The sequence below is a fragment of the Lingula anatina genome, chromosome 6 (assembly GCF_051362555.1).
Source record: "Lingula anatina isolate TDL-2025a chromosome 6, LinAna3.0, whole genome shotgun sequence".
Lineage (NCBI taxonomy): Eukaryota > Metazoa > Brachiopoda > Lingulata > Lingulida > Lingulidae > Lingula > Lingula anatina.
Window position 1 is genome coordinate 18335482 of NC_141772.1, and position 20140 is coordinate 18355621.

General features: G+C 36.2%; 1 protein-coding gene and 1 long non-coding RNA gene across 10 annotated transcripts in view; one reads left to right on the plus strand and one right to left on the minus strand.

Annotated features, from left to right (window-relative positions):
- The window catches only part of LOC106173291 (dystroglycan 1), a 91379-nt gene that overhangs the window by 36223 nt on the left and 35016 nt on the right, over window positions 1-20140 (minus strand). For 7 of the 9 annotated variants that reach the window (XM_013554369.3, XM_013554377.3, XM_013554370.3 and 4 more), the window contains one exon: window positions 7133-7194. In XM_013554369.3, the coding sequence (XP_013409823.1) occupies window positions 7133-7140 (8 nt within the window). In that variant the 5' untranslated portion in view covers window positions 7141-7194. Of the gene's footprint in view, window positions 1-7132; window positions 7195-15032; window positions 15157-20140 lie in introns of those variants that run through there. The other 2 variants (XM_013554371.2, XM_013554379.2) reach the window with 2 other exon arrangements.
- LOC147761291 (uncharacterized) lies at window positions 17120-18525 on the plus strand. The gene is made up of 2 exons (XR_015335012.1): window positions 17120-17517; window positions 18067-18525. It is a non-coding gene; the product is annotated as an uncharacterized LOC147761291 (long non-coding RNA).

The following is a 20140-nucleotide window of genomic DNA, read 5'->3' on the forward strand; positions in this document are numbered from 1 at the left end:
GTCGGGAATGCAGTCTAAGGCTGTATTCCCAGAGCTTTTAGATCGATCTATCCCCGCGGGGAGTCTCACTAGATTACTGTCAGATAATCCGGCTTAAATGTCCGTCCTGCCTACTACAAGCTGTAAGGGGGTAATTAACTTTCGTGTCCGTCTGGCTGACAGCTATTTAGCGTGAACCCCCAGGGAGTTAGGTCGATCTAAATAGATCGATCTAATCTCTGGAAATGGGGTCTAAGGGACAGTTTGGAGCAACTAGTTCATGCCAGTATTGCCCAACTTAGAAGACAGCTGAACTGCTGCTCTAACAAATATAGATTTCCCTGATTTGACATACTTTTAGTTAAGCAACAATTTTAGGGAGAACCAGAAGGGAGAGAATTTGTCTCAGTGTTAGCCTTTAGCCAACCTGATCAGAGACCATCAGACTGATAAGATGGATGCAACACATGAGCTTGGTACAATGTGGCTGTGTTTCACATTATTTCCTTTCAAATGAACCAAGAGTGCTATGTGATATAAATCATGACTCATGATATATGGATTCCAGGAAGCACTTGAAGCATATGATATAGATTTTGCAAAGCATACAATCCATGGTGATGCACATGCCAAAAGTTGATGTGAGATGACATCAGGTAGTTCTTATTAAACAATGAAAGTATTTCTCCACATCAAGGATTAATTGCAGAATTATCCCATGGACAGAATGATGTAGGATATATAGACAATGTATGCAACTGTATATACTCTGACTATAAAGTCTGAATGACTTTGTTTAGTAAAGTGCAGGTTCCTATTTAAAGTCAGCACAATTAGATAAATTTCAAGACTTTCCTTTTTTTATTATTATTTTTCATTGGGTACATATACCTTATACAATTACAAGAAGTGCCTGGATATAAATAGGAACGTTCCTTTCAAAAACTGGTTTGATTTGATTTTTAAAATTAAAAATACTGTTACTAGCTTTTGTCTGTTTGCTGTTTGCACCTGTATTTTAATTGTTTCTAAAACTTGTCATTATATTTATTATAACAGAAAGTATCGTTTGGTCTCTATTTCTTTCCATTCACTACTTCAACACCTCCAAGTGTATTTCAGTATTTATTTGAATGAACCTGAAGTGAAGTCTGGTTTTCATCACATCCATCATTTCCATACCATCTGGTGTATTTTTATAGATAATCAAACTGCATACTCTATTAATATCAATTTCATCTGGATGGTTTCGGGTAAAGTCTCCAGGAAATAAGATATTAAAAGCTATATATCAGGGTGGGCAATAGCTTCCACTGATAAACAACCAGTGAATTATATCATTATGAAGAAGAAGCACATTAAAAATAGCTTACATTATTCATTAATTTGGAATTTGATAGCCATAAAAACTGGACATTTAAAAAAAAAATCTAGTGAACCTAACAAACTGGTTAAATATTTTTATATTAGCCATAAAAACTGGACATTAAAAAAAAATCTAGTGAACCTAACAAACTGGTTAAATATTTTTATATCAATGACATATACACACTCTTGGGTAAAGCACAGTTTGTAAAACCTACAACTGCTGTTGCTTTTGAACAGCCACGTAATGGTCACTCGTATGTATACAAATCTTTCAAAGCAATGTACATGCTATATCCACTAACTCTTTATGTGGCTTGCAAGTTATGACCACTTCAATAACCTTAAGGCAGATCCTCTGTCTGTAAGGCCTGTTGCTCATATCCACCGGCTCTATGGCTAATTGGTCACATAAGACTGTTTTACCAAGATATCAGGACAATCCCCTCCACCCCCTAGAAAATTCTCCCAACAATTCTTCCCTAAAATAATGTGATTATGAGAATGAACAATGTGATATTGTGAGAAAATATAAATGCCTGCCTTTAATTCAGAATGTATCTCATGGTAGAGGTAGGGTAAACAGCTAATCTCACTTATACAGGTACAGGCCTTCCCAACTACCAGACTCGGCACCTACGGGTCCAGTATAAACCGGTTTATCAGACCACACTACCCGTTTTCAAGGTGTGTGTCAGATCGCATTACAGAGTATCAGCCACCACACCGATTTTGCCAGGTGCGCGATGTGATAGCAATGATCCTAAGCGGGGTTGGAAAGTAGTGCATCTCATCTAGATTCATGCGCTGCTGCAATTTTCTGTTTATGCTCAAATCTGACAGTACCGCAATTTTTAACATAAAATTTAGGTTCGGACATAGCCATTGATGTTTTGTAAATAAGAACTTGCAAACTTATATATTAATTTAGAAAAGTATACCTAATTTTGATAGCAGAAGCATATTCTGTCGGGGGTTAAATATTCTTGTGACTACCGGGATGGACGAGATTGAGGGCAGGGGTAATCCTAGAGAGGGGTGAGAAACGTCCATTGTTCTCGTCAGCGAGGCTGTCCTTTTTCAGGGTTTGTACGCACGGACAGAAAACTTAAGTATTGTGGGAACGTTACTAATGAAGCCACTGGTAGTACTAGTAGATATCAGCCTGTAGTCTTGAACAAGCGCCTCGATGACGAGTGAACAGTTTTCAAAAACAAAAGACCCAGGTGTGGTAGTTCAACTACTGTTGATGCGTGCCGCAACGACCAAACCTAATTGCTCCTCAAGGTCACAAAACAATAACCGGTACTGACGGCTAGGCTCGTCTTAATCATATAAGTAGCGCGTTTCCACCCCCTGATTGAGGGAGTCGTCTGTTGTATTCATGCGACTCCTACTTGACGAAAACGAGGCGCGATACCCGGATGACAGGTAGGCTTACAGAATTTGTGGTAGGGTATGATACTCTTTTATGCGATCTGACACACACCTTGAAAACGGGTAGTGTGGTCAGATATACCGGTTTATTCTGGACCCGTAGGTGCCGAGTCTGGTAGTTGGGAAGGCCTGAGGTATCCCTATGATGAACTAATAAACAATTTTAATTGTTTTATGTCCACCCTAGACCCCTTCATAATGTTGCCTGCCTATAATCAAAGTGCATCACCAAAAAAAGGTGGGGTAAACAGATAATCTCACTCAATCAAGTATCCCTCTAATAAACTGTCAGTTTTGTTTCTCCACTTCCTATGACATTAATAAACAACCTTCAAAAGTTATTTTCTTTTTCTATTTTCATTATTTTTTACATAACCTGTTATTCAGAAAACACACTTAGTCTAACAAATGGAAAGAAGTTAAAATGACATTTGTTAACTTATAGGAAAAATGACAAAATGGTAGTATTTTTTATAAAAAAAATGACATGCAGGGGCATTTCCAGAGATATTTTTTGGTCTTCCAAGTTATATTTGTGGATCCATCCTCCACTTCTGACCCTCTTCCAACAGAAAAAATTTTAAACCCATCAACGTAAACTTGAAAATCTGACTTTCTTCCAGAAGAAGACCTCTATCCGCTCCTGACATGGTACAGCAAATTTTCAAAGTTTGCAACTATAGCATCCAATAATTAAATAATTAATCAACCCCTCAGGTCTGTTTATGCACATGAGCTTCCTGAATTTTGTAATTAATAGCTTATAGCTTTGTTTTTGTTTCATTTTCTGTCTCTTTTCTCATTTTCAGTAAAATATTCAAGAAATGGAGGGTGGCTTGTCCAAGAAAAATTGCCAAGAATGTTCAACCAAATTGGTGAAAATCTTCCCATAAAATGCACCTGATTTAATAACAGCCGTAAGATTTGTTTTTTGTACCTGTAAATTCCTGAAGGTTTCATCATTCCATAGAAAAGTCACTTAACATTATTTCAATCATATATTAACATATATAAAATTGACATTTGCTCTAACACACAAATTTTAGCCCCAGTATGTGCTCTTGACTTGTGAAGGCCATGCAAGACAATAATCAGCTATTAATATTATCTAATCAACGCCTGCAGCATGATGTCAATCTGCAACATTAACAAATGGCCTGACAGCCAATGGCAATAAAAACTGGACCAACAAAGCATTCAGTTACTGACCAAACCGAGAAAGTGACTTTTCAGCTATAATTTGTTTGATAAATGAAACTCACACCACCACGCAAATGTCACAACACCACACACAAAACTTGCAACCACACTCACGAAACTCACAATACCAAACAAACTCACACCACCACACACAAAACTCACAACACCACACAAAAGTCACAACACCACACACAAAACTCACAACAAGAACAGGGTACTTTTTAAACACATAGGCTCCTGGAAAACCTGAGTATCATATACATCATGTTTAAACACAGAGGATAGTAGCAAACCTGAGCATCATATACATCTTGTTTGCACCAGGTGACCATTCAAACTTGACCCACTTCAGTGGTCATTAAAGAATAATCAATCCATAATAATGGTTGCAAATTAAAGAGTAGTGGCCGGGGTGGGGGGTGGGGGGGGTGGGGGGGGGGGTTGTGGGAAACGTACCCCCTTTTGCAATTGCTGGCTATGGGCCTGGTTACCATATTTAAATATGCTTACATTGGCTGTTGGGAATTATTGCCTATCCTGCTTTTGTAAAGATAATCTTAAAATTGAAAATAAATACGGATTTTCTCTTTTTAAAATACGCAGTGTTGAACTGACTTATTTAAACAATTATAAATGATCAGTTCCAGTTCAATCGATTATTTTCTACAGTATCTAAATGCTTTCTTTTTGTGCTTTTCCTTTATGATCATTATGTATTGCATTATCTGAATTAATGAAAGACTCTTTAAATGAATCTGGACATTCTTTGTATGGAAGTTTCAAATCTAAGGGACGGGTTTCGAACTTATGTGTCACTAATGAGTCATGCTTGGATGCTGATGGAGATAGGTTGTTCAATCAAAGGGTCTTAAAACAATGCTAGCTAACTTTGGGACACTTCTCAGGCTTAACATCCAGAAGTCACACATACGTCACTTCTGGATGTTTTAACATTAACATTGTGTTTTAACACAATATAAAAATTGCTTAAGTCATGTTTATAATTTACAACTTCTGCAGTTGAGACTGATACCTGAATATCACATAACCAGTGTCAGGACTTTCAGGAAAACACATTTTTCAAATAATTGGCAATCCTCAAATGTAGCTGGGATTGGTTGATGTTTAGGAATAGATTCAGAAAATGACAATGGATTCTTTGTACTTGGCTACATTATTATTTCTACAAGGACCTTACCTTGCATAATTGGAGAGCTTTATTTTTAAATCTGAATTAAATTTTGAATCTGAAATCTTAATTAAGGGTTATGGTGTAAAAAAGTAAGACACAAATTTAACATCTTAAAGGGTTGAATGGCCTGGTGCATTGGAACTGCCTCTACTCTTTAATTTGTAAGCTTGACAATTGATGGATCATTCTTAAATGGTCACAGAAGTGGGTCAAGTTTGAGTGGTCATCTAATGCAAATATGAAACATGATATCCAGGTTTGCTAGCCTCTGTGTTTAAAGCACTCCCTGTTCACACTGTTTGTTTGGGGGTTGTAAATTTGTTTGGTGTTGTGAGTTTTGTGTGTGGCGTTGTAAGTTTTGTGTGGCGTTGTGAGCTTGTTTGGTGTTGTGAGTTTTGTGTGTAGTGTTGTGAGTTTCTTGTGGTGTTGTCGCACTTACACACTTCCATACCTTTTTAATCACGATGTGTTAATCTAAGTAATTATTTTTGAAAATTGGACTTCAACCAGTGAATTTTGGTTCAGGGCAAAAGATTGTCAGACCCTGGTGGCCGGATGGCCTTTTACCCCATAGAGCCCGTCACCGCATATGTGCGGTTCAATTATCGTTTACCCCAAACGCCCAGAACCGCATATGTGCGTATCTTGGAAAGATCGGCTTCTGTACTCTTTTATATAGTTAGTCATGAAATGATATATAGTTTAACATCCGGGTATGTTTCTTGTCTCTCATTGCCACCATTTTTAAAGGCGATAGAAATATATATGAGCGAGAAAACGGCGATTTTCAAGACTTAATTGGAGAAAGTAAAATCAAGATGGCGGCTCCTCGCTACGGTAGGGATCTGCGAAGGGATACTGTTATTGAAATGATTGAAAACATGGACTTTGATGAGAAGTTTTCGTGTGACAGTGACATAGACAGTGACGATAATATTCATTTATGATATAAAGGACGATAGAAATATATGTGAGCGAGAAATGGGCGATTTTCTAGACTTAGCTGGAGAAAGTAAAGTCAAAATGGCGACTTCTCACTACGGAAGGGGCCTGCGAATGGATACTTGTATTGAAATGATTGAAAACTTCGACACTGATAAGGTGTTTTCGAGTGACAGTGATATATAGACAATGGCAATGATATTCCTTTATTTATGATATAAGTTTTATAGATGTTTTTGTCATAAATGGTGTTAAAATTTGACTTCTATTCAGCTCTGGCCACGAAGTTCAGGTGAGCTGAAAAGCTGGCTCAAGTATACCTGATAGCAAAACGAGCATAACTTGGAAATAAATGAAGGTAACTTGCTGAAATTTCCTGGATTGAAAGTTACTATAATTGACATCATCTCTGTGAATTTTCAGGCAAATGTATGGAGAAATAAAAAATTAATGTGCATAAGATAAATCAACTTTGTTTTATTTCACCCATTACCAAATGAAAATGCAGTTTTTAACCGGCCATAACTCTTGATACTGCATGTTGAATTTAAATATAATTCTATTTTCATTTAGCTTGAAATATTGGCTTTTTAAAAATGTATACTTTGTATGGGTAATAAAGGCAAACAAATAAATTACGGCCAATTTACTGAGGTGACCCGGCTTTTCAAGGCTAGCTCACAGAATTAATTGGGCACCGCAGAACTTTATGGGTCAGCATTAACCGGATCCTATGGGGTTAAGTTTAACGGTATCTGGCACAGACTGTGATGCCTTAGTTGAGAAGACATCATTAGCAAAGAACTTACTTTCCTGAAGGCAAATAATGTCCATGAACATTACAAGATAAAATTATAACAACAGTCATTTTTTAAGCCTGGTTTAGGCTAACATTGTATACAAATGGTATAAAACATATTAAAGAAGGTAGAAATGATATTTACAATAAGGCCTTACTGAGCTAGGTCAACCACCTTTGACTATTCAATTATAACATACTAAATATATTACCCCTACCTTTTCATGCAGTTTGGTTGTAAATGATCCCAATCCAGCAGAGTATCTTCTCCAGGAACAATCTGAATAAAAATTAACAGGAGCTCAGTAATTCTGTCAGTAGACAGAGACAAGTCACAAATTGTTATTTACAATATTAACATATATCTCCTCCGAATGCAGAGATCCTTTGTTAGGCACTGCTATCCTGTGTAAGATCCCATCCCCATAGGCACTATTGGTTTAAGTAGATCAACCAAATTCTGGCGACTATCTCGCTAAGTGCAATCAGATTAGCTGAATGACACACCCTTTGTTTCCAACATACTCCTACAATCACCAGCTTTTCTTAACACGAGAAGGAGGTGTGTTTATCTGTTAAGCTGATTGAACTCAGCGAGAGTCCCTGCAGAGTCCCGATCTACACAGATCGATGTTGTCAATGGGAATGGGACCTTAGTAGCCTATATAGTGCAAAATTCCTGTCTCTTTACACTGCCAGATATTTTATGGCCTGTGCTGCTAAAAGGAAAAACAGACTAAATACCATATCTGTAATCTAAACTGCTTGAGGTAGGATAAATTGTCAGATGCTCATTCATCATGTCTAAGACTGGGTTCCCACAGATTTAGATCAATCTATTTCTGGATCAACGCAACTCCTTGGGGGTTCACGCTAAATTGCTGTCAGCTTCTGGGACCCGAACGCACACAAATGTTAATTAACTCCTTACAGCTTTTAGTAGGCGGGACAGACATTTAAGCCGGTTAAACTGACAACAATCTAGTGAGATTCCCCAGGGGGATAGATCGATCTAAATATATGTGGGAATGGTCTCTAAGTCAGTGAGTGACAGGCTAGGACATGTACAACTGCTGAAAAACTGACCATCAGATGACCCAATGCCACTAGGCCATGAAGGTCTTGTATACGACCACTTTTACAGAGGTTATAAACAAGGCAACTAGCATTTTTAAATCATTTTATCAAATATGAAGAAAACTTGTAATTGCTTGCTCTGCAGCCAAAGGCCTCTAGATTTACATACAGATGGTTCTTTAAATGCTGAAAAACCATCTTGAAAACAGTTTTGTTGGTGGTTGATAAAGATATATTTCAAGCAAAAGTGACCGTAACACTGGTGGCATGAGCTTATTTTGTTTTGAAGTAAAGCTGTGCAAAGTATAGACAACAAGAAAAAAATCGAATCAAACTGGTTTGCCAATTGGAGCTGTACGCTGGTCATTTTTGAGGAATTTGAGGATTTACCAATCTACAGACACTTTTTAAACTGAAATCTATAAAATCGTGGCTCTTTTGTGAAATAAGAAATTGACCACTTAAACAAATAATAAACAAACCAAAATACTTCAGTTAATTTTTTTGGCAAGTAATACATTTTCATACTGCATGTAAAACTAAAACAAACAAAACCAGGCAGCAAGGCTATCAAATGTCTGACAAAAAACAGAAAATAATAATGCACAAAATGGGATACTGTCAATTTTGATGCAATAATACATTATGCTTAACTTCAAAGTCAACATCAAATATTAATTATGCACAACAGGTAATAGCAATGTAAATAAAATGTGTAACAAAAATAAGGCTTCAGGCCCATGACAGTTCAAGTTCACACTTTGAAACATGCATCATCCTTATGAAAATCAATAGGGTTGATGCTTGAGGAATTACCAATCTAAGGACACTTATAAAATTGTGGCTTTTTCTTGAAACAAGAAATTGCCCACAAACAAACAATAAGCAGACCACTATACTTGAGTTAATTTTTCGGGCAAGTCAATACAGTTTCATACTGCAAATAGAACTAAATAGGCTGTAATTTGAGAGAATTTAGTAGAAAACAGCCAACCAAATACCTGCATATGAATTGTTACCTTTTGTTTGTTGCTGCACATTAGTGTGACATAACATTACTGACCATATGTACACTCTCCCAATTCCTGCAAAATCTCACTTCATACTATGCTAATGTTAAGTTGCTTTAGGTTAAATGAAAAGTTCATTACTGGTGCTCTACACAAAGAGACAACACTCTAACTGTTTTTTAAAAAATCGTGTTAGAGATGATTTTTGAGTGATTCAACAAGATAGGGCCTTATTGCACATGTGGGCACAAACATCAGGGGAAATGTTAACTTCTTTTGCTATCTTCTTCTACTGTTTAAATACAGGGGCGGATCCAGAGATATTTTTTGACCGTCTTCCACATTATCTTTGTTGATCCATCCTCCATTTTTGACCGTCTTCCGACAGAAAAAAATAGGTACTCATCAATGTAAACTTAGAAATTTGACCGTCTTCCGGAAGACCCAGAAGACAGCCTCAATCCACCCCTGAAATATGTCCAAAGGATGCTGGATCTTCTGAGTTCCTTTTGATGTTACAAATAAATCACAGATGGTAAATAACTACTAGTAAGTGTAAATAAAATGGCGCCATATTTTTTGTATACGTACGGTTTTCTGTGCTGCACATGCATGATTGTTCAAAGAAGAAGTGGCACCTGGATTTTCAGTATGGAATATGCTTTTACTTTGCTGTATGTGTACAAGGATGCAAATTATTTTTGTTTACCTTATGACTTCCTATTCAAGTTCAAAAGTAACTATGGGGGTATCTCTGCCAGTAATGCAGATACAAGAGTCAAAATTTGAAAAGTGTAGTTAATGGTGAAAAGTAAGTCAAAGGTCAATTTCAAGGTCACATTTAGATTGCCAGTATACGAGTTCCTATTCAAGTTCAATAGTAACTATGGACATTTCTCTGAATTTGCAAAGTGCAGTTCATAGTAACATTGCTAATTTATGACTTCCTATTCAAGTTCAATAGTAAGTACAGGCATCTCTGCCAGTTTTGAAGATACAAGAGTCAGAAAATTAGCAAGTTCATGATGAAAAGTAGGTCAAAGGTGAAATTCAATGTCACATTAAGATTCCTAATATGACTTCCCATTCAAGTTTGATCACAACTATGGGCATAGGGTAATGTGCCAAACAGTTTGACCAGTGCAATCAATTTGACCAAAAAATTATCTGACCAAACGTCAAAATCATGCGACAGAATTTTTTCTTGTTCCACTTGTTTGACCATATCTTCGGCAAGACTCAGTAAATTTTCAAGCTAGTGAAAAAGATGCTGCATGGAATAGACACTAATTTTTAATTTGATCTTCAGGGAATCGTTTTGGTTCAAATAACACAGCAACCTATTAGGCAATTCCTTTAAAAAAAATCCTTTTGATGTTGTACCCCCCACCCCCATTCCTTTTGCTGTGTTAAAAATCCCCCATATCTCATAACACACTAAGACTAATATGGTAAAAAATATTGAAAATAAATAAGTAAAAGGTAATATGTAGCAGTGGGGAAATGATAATCGAAGACCAATGTGCGACAGAGGAAAAGCCTGACAATCTGATAACTTGTCGCCTTTACATTATAGTAATGTTAATTGTGACGTCGCTTAAAGAGGAGGGGGGTCTTACTGTAGCTCGCAATCTATTGTTAAATGCGATTGTTATCATTTTTCAAATAAACTAAAACCATGCCTTTACAGTTACTGTATGTCCGGCTGCCATGGAGAAAGGTCCTGTTGAACAGTTCACTGTACTGTTGTAAGAAAGCATACATGCGACAACGGGCAATAACAGTCAAGTATAAAATTGACATCTTAGAGCACATTCTCAACGAATTAAGCCAGGCTTTACAAAGCCGGTGACCTAAAAATGGCGGACGTACATGAAAGAAAAACCGCCTAATCTTATAATAGTCTCTCCGCCTCTCACACGTCTCCCCACACGTCGTCCCTGCGGGGTACAGTAATTAAATCTCGGCTCCAAACATTAATATTTCCGTGAACATCTCTGGTGATATTATCTCCGTAGATAGTCGATTCATTGCTGCTCTAGGGGCCAAATTATTCCTTTTTCGTCTCTGTTTTCAAAGATAATAGAACAGAAGAGCTTTTTTCCTTCGATCACCTTCAGCCGCCATGCTTTCTTCACCACGAGTTTAACTGATGAGCATGCGCACTTAATATTTCTCAGGTAGCTTCCGCATGGCGAACGGAGACGCGATTTAATTACTGTTCCCCGCAGGGACGACGTGTGGGGAGGCGGAGAGACTATTAAAAGATTAGGCGGTTTTTCTTTCATGTACGTCCGCCATTTTTAGGTCACTGGCTTTGTAAAGCCTGGCTTAATTCGTTGAGAATGCACTCTTATTGTTTAGATGCATATAAATATAACGTTATAAGAGCTAAGCATTAAACCTCGACAAACTAACATCCATTTTTAAATAACAACCAGAAAAAAAAGCCATGTCATAGTTATGAGCTGACAAATTGCTTTAAAAATTCTGTTGTGGGAAATAATCATCCGTTTCTCAAAGCGCACAATGGGAAATGAGATGAAAATATTTTAAAATAAGTGAAAAGGTTTATATAAACAACAGAATAGAAGAAAATATCTAGCAGTGGCGCAAGGACAATTTAACTCCAGTGTGCCACAGGGGGAAGACTGACAGTGTGATCACACTATATAAAGTATAGTCAATTAACAAATGTATGACATTGGTTAAAGAGAAGGGGGGTCTTACAATAGCTGGCAATCTATTGTTAAACACGATGACTATCATTACTTAAAAAAACTTAAACCAAGCCTATAAGATGGTTAAATAAGATTAGTGATGCAAAATAATAATGGTAATTCAACGGTGACGATGGAGAATGTGTCATTCACAATGTTAATAAAATAAGACTGGTTCAAGCCAATTGTCTATATCAAATAAATCTTTTTAGTAACTGAGGTTACACTTCAGCTTGTTCTGTAAATATTTTTTTTAAAATAATGTTACTTTCTTTGTTACTTTTAATCTTTATTTTTTGCACAGGTTGCGATGATGGAAATTTATATACGGAGCATCTTTAAACTTCAAAACTACCCAACGGGTAGATAAGCAGAACAACGGCTAGTGCTTGGAAACTTTACGTTGTGCTTGTTAATCTGAGATGGGGCTCGTTAATATTGGCGTTTGCGCTAGGGAATCTGAGGCTCATGCTCGGAAATGGCAATTATCGTTTATGAGGCCTGAACCAGTATACGACAGAAGCATAATTATTACTACCACTGTACATGCAAAAAAGCCATAATTTCATGCCTTACTAGACCTCAGCTCTTCTTGATGTGAATGCTCTCTATGTCAATTTCTAGTCTCCACCCCACCACATTTCTCAAAATGTTAGGGTTTTGAAAGTAACCCTACTGTCACCAGTTGGTTATGTTCCCTGACAGTGAATCCAACATTACATGTCCCTCTCTCAAGAGGTTTTTGATGCCGATAATGTACCTCAGGAGCCTCAAGACAATTGCTGCCAGGCCAGACATGCTGAAACTGTCAGTCCAAGCGGTCTAACCGATGAATTTGTCTGGACCGGTTAAAAATTGGACGTGGTGGTCCAAAGGAGCGATAAGAGTTGGCTGCCATTTTGAATATACTGTCATCATTCGATATACTTAATTAATATAAAATGAAACGTTTTTCCCTTCCATTTCTAACCAATCACATTCACAAACAAAGTAAGCTACTTAATCGTAGTATCCGCCTCAAACAAATATGGTGATTTTTGGTCCAGCAAAAATCCATATGGTCCAGCAAATTTTTCATTACTGCCGGTAAATGTCCAGCCCTTCTGAAAAGTTTTCAGCATGTCTGCAGGCCTGAGAGCTCTGTGACACTCATCAGTATCCTTTTTTCATATCTTAAACCTCCTTCCCAGATGTATAAAAGTTCAATAGCCTAAAGAAAACACAAACAAGGAAAAAGTTGTTTTTTTTTTTTTAATTTTGAATTCAAAGTTCATTGGTTCATTAGTGGCAAGAATCATTGACCAGAGGGTCTGTTGGTCCAAAGATTTGTTGGCCCAAAACATTGTTTCTATATTATTGGCATGTGCTTCTATATATTCCTTTTTCTACCTCGATATTAGTAAGGTTTAATATTCAGAAGGTTTGCAATTCTAAAAATTCACTTTTCCAAAGGTTTGCTTTTCTGAATGCACCAGTTGAATTTTCATCGCATTTCAAAAGTAGTTTTAACAAACCATAAGAGGGTGAGTTACACATTATATTGTGCTATAAAGGTTAACTCTTATGTTAATGTAAGGATTTACTCATTCGCAAAATCTGCACACCTTGCAAAAATGAGAGAGCCTCTGAAACGTTTCTTTGACATGGAGGTTCAGCTATCGCATCAATAAACTTATTCAGAATACTGAACCCTTCAGAACATCGAACCTTGAGTATACCAAACCTTTTTTTTTTTAGAATAGTGAACATTTATAATAGAAGTCGATTTTAGATAAAAATGCCTTCATTTTTTGGAATACCGAACCTTCAGAATACCAAGCCTGCTGAACACAGAGCTGGCCTCCATTGTTCTAATAATACAACCATCTCAATCAGCCATTAATTTATAAGAGGATGTTAGACCACAGGGAAATACTTTCCTTGGTTTCTCCTATCAGAAAACTTGATATAACCCATTAATTCCATTGCTCACTGGGAATTGTTGATATAATTATCTCCATAGACTAGTAGGGAGCCCTTTTTTTACAAAAGAAAAAAGTAGTTCAATGAATCACATAAACCAAAAGAAACCAGTATTACACACAGATGGCAGAGAACATGGCGTTAGGTTGAAGTGTGATCTTAACATGAGTCATGAATGAATCAACCTTATTAAAACAAAGTACTCATTTGGTATATGGCTACAAATAAATATATTGCAAATTGAGTAATATGAGATGATAAATCATTTGTTCTGGCAGCACATTCAAATTAAAAAAGTGTAGAAACAAATTAAACCAGAAAGAAAGCACAGCACATATGGCTGTCTGTGACATGCCCAATGGCAAAAGCAAAAGAGCCTAATATTTTTCTTGATATATAGTTATTATATCAATTCTAGAAATGGGTAGTATACAGCATTGTAATCCAACGTGTGTCTCTACACTAAATTTTTATCGTATTTTTAAGAAATTGACATGCATCTCTGTCAAAAAGGGCTGATATTGTTCTTGACTGGATTTCCAGCTCAAGGAGAGTATATACACTATATGACTCACATCCTCAGGGGAGCAGGAGATATGTTTGCAGTTAAAAATACACTAAGGCGTCTGCAAGTCATCTTACTAGCCCCAGTGTTTAGACTTGAAAGTTAACACCAGGAGAGCTATCACCTGGCCAGTAATGGCACTTGACCCTTTATGTATCTAAATTCAGAGACCAAAAACACAACAAGGCAGCAAAGATGATAGAAGCAGAAACATTTAAATAGCCTGTAAACAAAGAGCAACAAATCTTGTTGTGAAAGAGAACAATTTTTGGCAAATTTGGTACAATATAATAACATAATGCTTAACAGCAAATTGGCCACCAATTTTAATCAAAAGACATCTTACTATGGTGACAACTGGAAGGCTATATATCTCTTAATATGCTATATGATGTTTGCTAAGAGTCCTTGGCGTAAATTTCCTCTTTATAACTTTAATTCAAATACTGCTGAAAAAAGATTTTGGTTCAAGTTTTTCCATGATTTAATTGTGTATGTGTGTATGTATGTGTGTGAGAGAGAGAGAGAGAGAGAGAGAGAGAGAGAGAGAGAGGACATTTCCACCTTAATACACTGTACCTGCAGCAGTAATGGAGGTCATACCATTACCTTTGTCTAATATACCCACATGGGTAACAATTAAGCCCGTCAGATCAGCCATAATCATTTCATATCTTAAACCTTAATATTACATTCAAACACCTATTAAGACTATCTGGTTATGCTGGCTATGTCTGTTAGAATGTGCAAACAGCACCATATATTATGACATCAAATGTTTTACCTGTATGGATGATTGAGGTCAGAACTCACACTAACTGGCTCTGCATCTGCCCTCTCTACTAGAAAATTCCCCACTGCTCTGAATATCATTAACCTGCATCTGAACACTGCTGCTTAAGAGGATAATTATACCCTCAGTGCATGAAGGAAATTAATCACAGATTAAATGGTCAGGCCTGTGCGGGTTGAAAATATCCAAAGTAATAAATATGCAGTCTCTCCATGGTAAGATAACCACTGAAAGCCTTTGCTGTCAATTTTATAACTGGTTTCCTCAGTTAATCATCTGTCTTTAAAAATTGTGAAAAACAAAAGAAAGCAGGAGTAAACAATAACATCTACACAATATTCCCAATGAATGAATGTTATCACTGTACAACAAAATGTACTCAATTGCTGTATGTGAAAACCATATTTTTACCATCAAATTTATAACTGTATTTCCTGTTTAAAACATAAAAAGTAGTAAAGCTGTCAGATAGACAGACATATAAATGATAGAACAAAATATAAGTGCACAAATGTTTACTCCAAGTTCATTTTCATCACTATCACCACTGAATGACAAATAAACATATAATTATTGTTAAGGCATCTTCTACTGAATTTTCATGACAAACAAGGGTTAAGCCAGCAAGCTTTCCAGCAAGTCAAGTAGAGGACAACCTATCTCACAGCTGGACAGCTTGTTCAAACTCATATGGCTGGATGACTTGTTAAAATTCTCAAAAAGAATTTTCCTTTAGTCTCTTAATGATATGTCGGAAGTCAAATTTTTTGCCAAATGACCAAATGCCACCATACAATTTCAAATGGCATATCTTAAAAGTTTCCACAGGGCATAATTTCATTTTTCTCAAAAAATTATACATGATTGGATATTTTATGCTTTCTTTCTATGCAATACAAACTCTGGGTTGTTTTCAGCAACTCATTTGAAAAATTGTGGCTCTGCATATGCAGCAGTTATGCACCACATATTATTACATATATGACAGACTTTTATGAACTGGAAGGACTAGGGCTTCATTCACATGCAATGTCTATTTTCTAAATTCTATTTTCTATTCGCGCTATCTTATGATCAAGGTCTGTGCCCTGAATATCCCGCCGCGTAATTACTGGCAGCGCGAGCCAGTTACTTATAGTAACTTATAGTAACTGGCTCGCACTGCCAGTAATTACGCCGCGGGATATTCAGGGCACAGACCATGATCATAGGACATACCGCAAATAGAAAATAGAATTTAGAAAATAGACATTGCATGTGAATGAAGCCTAAGACGTGTAAGTCAATTTACAACCAGAAATTTGAAAGAGGTGCAGTGTTATAGCTCTTTTATGGCAGATGGAGTGATTAATTCAGTTTTTACCTTGGAAAGTTTACTTTATTTGAGTCATATAAGGAATAAGTAGATCTTTTCAATAAGAAGAATTTGTGAAAATGACAGATACTATACTATTAAGGTCAATATTTCTTATAATGAGAACATTCCTACTGAGTGGCAGCAACAAAATTAAGAGCGCGTCCATGAGAAAGCCAGACAGATCGGTCAGAAGGCGGCAAGGTGGGGGTCAGCAGATTTTAATAATTTTTGGTGTGGTAAACCATCAACATAAAAGATATTGTGAGCCACTGGCTTTCTTATTTTGGATCATTAGTTTTAGAGATATGGGGGCAGATCTTTTATTGTCAATTTTGCCAAAATATAGCATTTTTTAGCTCTTGAAAAGTTATAATTTTAAATATTCTTTTAAAAAATCATGTACATCATAAGGAATTATTTAGGTAAGCCACATGATAGGTTAAGGAAAGACCTTTAATACCCAGTACAGATTTTTTGAAAAGACACTGTCATGACCACACAAGGTTGATTCTAATAAGGCATGTTTTCCGTATGCTTGACCCCCTCCCCTTCTTTAAATGCACACAACTTCTTTTTTGCAGGTTGTATCCATATAATTTTGGTATGTACTGATAGAAAAGGGTTGAAAAATAAATTTTGTAAAATAAAATCTATGTTAAACCTTGTAAAATTAGAACTATAACAATTTTAAAAAGGGCCTAAAAACGAATATTTTTATTGACCCATTAGAGCCTGCGTCATCAAAACAAACAGCAGCCATGCTGGAGGGAGACAGGAATCGTCTGCTGCGCATGAACAAGCCATGTCTGTACATGTAGTTCAGTTTTCGTTTTCTGTATTTTTTTTTCATATTTAACCGAGCAAAATGATGAATTACTGCAGGGTATTTGATCGAGAGAAGGTAACTTACTTTACAAGCGTTCACAGACTGCCTGCAGTGGTAAAAACCCATGGTGAAGGAACTAAAACCATAAACGGAGGAGAGACGGCGAGGTGGCTTTGAATCAAGACTCTTCGGAAAAGTAAAGGATAAAACTAATTTATTTTATAGCAAAGAATGAAGAGCCAACTGTGCAGATTTACCATAAAAGAAAAAACAGTAGAACACCAAAGACCTAGGTGTGTACGTTTGGGGCGCACGTATATATTTAAAGTAGTGTCCAAAAAGTGTGGATGGAGAGTGTGTTAATTAATTTGTTAAAACGTGTGGAAATACCCAGGCAGGGTTTCGACTTTTATAATGAAGACTCACCTATTGCCTTGGGTGTAATTTGTTATCAGTTACGGTGCTCTCTAGATTTTATCGGCTGTCACCTACCTCTTTTATACCTGGTTAGCATTATTCCCAATTAGTGTCAAGGCTATATTTGTACTGTACACAGCTGAGCTGGGCCAATTAAATCAATTACCTGTATGAAGTGTATTTGGAAGTTAGTGGCTTAATTTTCGATTTGGTGTAGTGATAAGAGTAATTTTATTTTGCAAGTAAATTCTACCTCAGGTGTAATTGACATATAACTTTAATAACCTCATGAAATAATTTTCCACTTTCCTCTGTAAAAATGTTAAATTCTGCTCCTTTCAACTGTAATGTTGTAAGTTATAATAATATTAATATGAATAAAAATCACTATTGTTATCTTTCTATTAATTTATGTATTTATGTAGGAAATTGATCAGGCATTTCCCACCAAGCCACACTGATTGGGTGCAAGTTAATTATTAAAAAAAAAAAAAAAAAAAAACGGAAGCTTTTGATGACACACAAGGTAGAGGCAGCAAAAAATATTCCTAGATCTCTGTGACCAGCTGAGGAGACAGGATCTGAACATCAGGAGAGTGAAATCCAGTGCATGACAGGAGTTATTTAATTGAAGCGACACTCAGAACTCAGCATTTCATGTTCACTTTTATTCATACAAAATGTGCACTTTTCCTATATGTTTAAGCAAATGGTTGCAGAAATCAATTCATGAACTGAATTATTATTTTACATTGGACATCATAAATACATGATTGTGAAAAATGCCTTGCTTCTGTGAATGACTGAATAATAATAAAATCCTAACAATGTTGCTTATATGAATGGTTGCATTCATGGTGAATATTAAACTCTCTCAAACAACAGTCTCGTTACATGTACTTTCTAATGAACCATAATGAAGTACAAGAATGCTGAAATAATTTAAAAAGTTGATGATGGTATAGAGCAAATGTTCTGCATACTTTACTTCTGTACTGTATAAACAATAGCATCTGAAAATCCCCAATATAGTTAGGCTTTACATTAAAAAAAGAGAACAACAAATACCTGATATTGCAGTTTTAAAGTAAATTTAAAATACATGAATTTTGTTCACTGAATACCTAGCAAAATATTCTCAATGCAAATGGTATATAAAATTTTATAAAATCAGTTTGATACAATACTTTTTATGACAGTAGATGTATTTTGAAAACTTATTTACAACACAACTCACCAGCTAGCTTTATTTTGATACAAAGGACACGTCTTTTTCATCATTGATATAGTTTCTATTGCTCCATTGATATCAAGTGTATAGTCCCATGGCAAATTCCCATTCTCTAAGTCCCACTTAAACTGAGGTTTGAGGATATTTGTTGTGCCTAACAAATGCTTCTGTGAATGACTGAACTAATAATAAAATGCTAACAATGCTGCTAGCTTATATGAATGAACAGCAGTCTTGTTACATGTACTTTCTAATGAACCAATATGAAGTACAAGAATGCTGAAATAATTTCTGACAGCTTCACGATGTAAAGATAAGTCATAACTAACAGCAATATTTCATGTCATAAGACAATCATACATTCTTCCTTGAATCCACAAGGGTTTATCCTAATGATCAGCTCAAATTTTTTATATCTATCCTTTATGAAAACAGTTGCTTCTATTTATGGTTAAACTTATGATTACACATTAAACTCTCTCAAACTATAACTGTTATTACCCAATGAACAAGAAAAATGAAGTACAAGATAACTGAACTATCTTCTGACAACACGATGTTGGGTAAGTAGCATTTAGTAGGATTTCACGTTTTTAGACTGTCTTGAGTTCATATCGGTCGGTCCCGCTGATCAGCTGAAGCCTCAGCTTGTATATATCCTTTTCCCTTTGGTGTCCTTGATCGTGATATGAAGTTTACTTTATTTTATTTGGTTTACCTATATTTACGCTACTATTCCCCGTCGTTCATTCCCTCCAGCATGGCCGCGGGACTAGTGTTACGGAGCAAATATGACGTCACTGTAATCGGTTAATACTATTTAAATGCTAAACTGTTTCTTCAACTAAACTAGAGGATCAGAGAGGCGATACCGCCTCCGAATATTGTACCACCAGCTGGAGCAAGCGCATTCGTATAGACCCCCACATACACAAAATAAGGGGTGCAGCCACCAGTCTTGTGCTTGACAAGCTGTAAAAATGCAATCAACAAGAATTTTCAAAATATGCAAAAAATATATATAACTAAAAATGGTGCAATCAAAGTTAAGTTCATTGTAAGGTAGGTCAAAGGTCAATTTCAAGGTCACAGTAAATTGCCAGTATATGACTTCCTATCCAACTTCAATAGTAACTATGGACCTATCTCTGCCAGTTTTGGAGATAAAAGGGAAGCAAAATTTGCAAAGTTCAGTTCATGGTGAAAAGTAGGTCAAAGGTCAATTTCAAGGTCACAGTAAGATTGCCAGTATATGACTTCCTATTCAA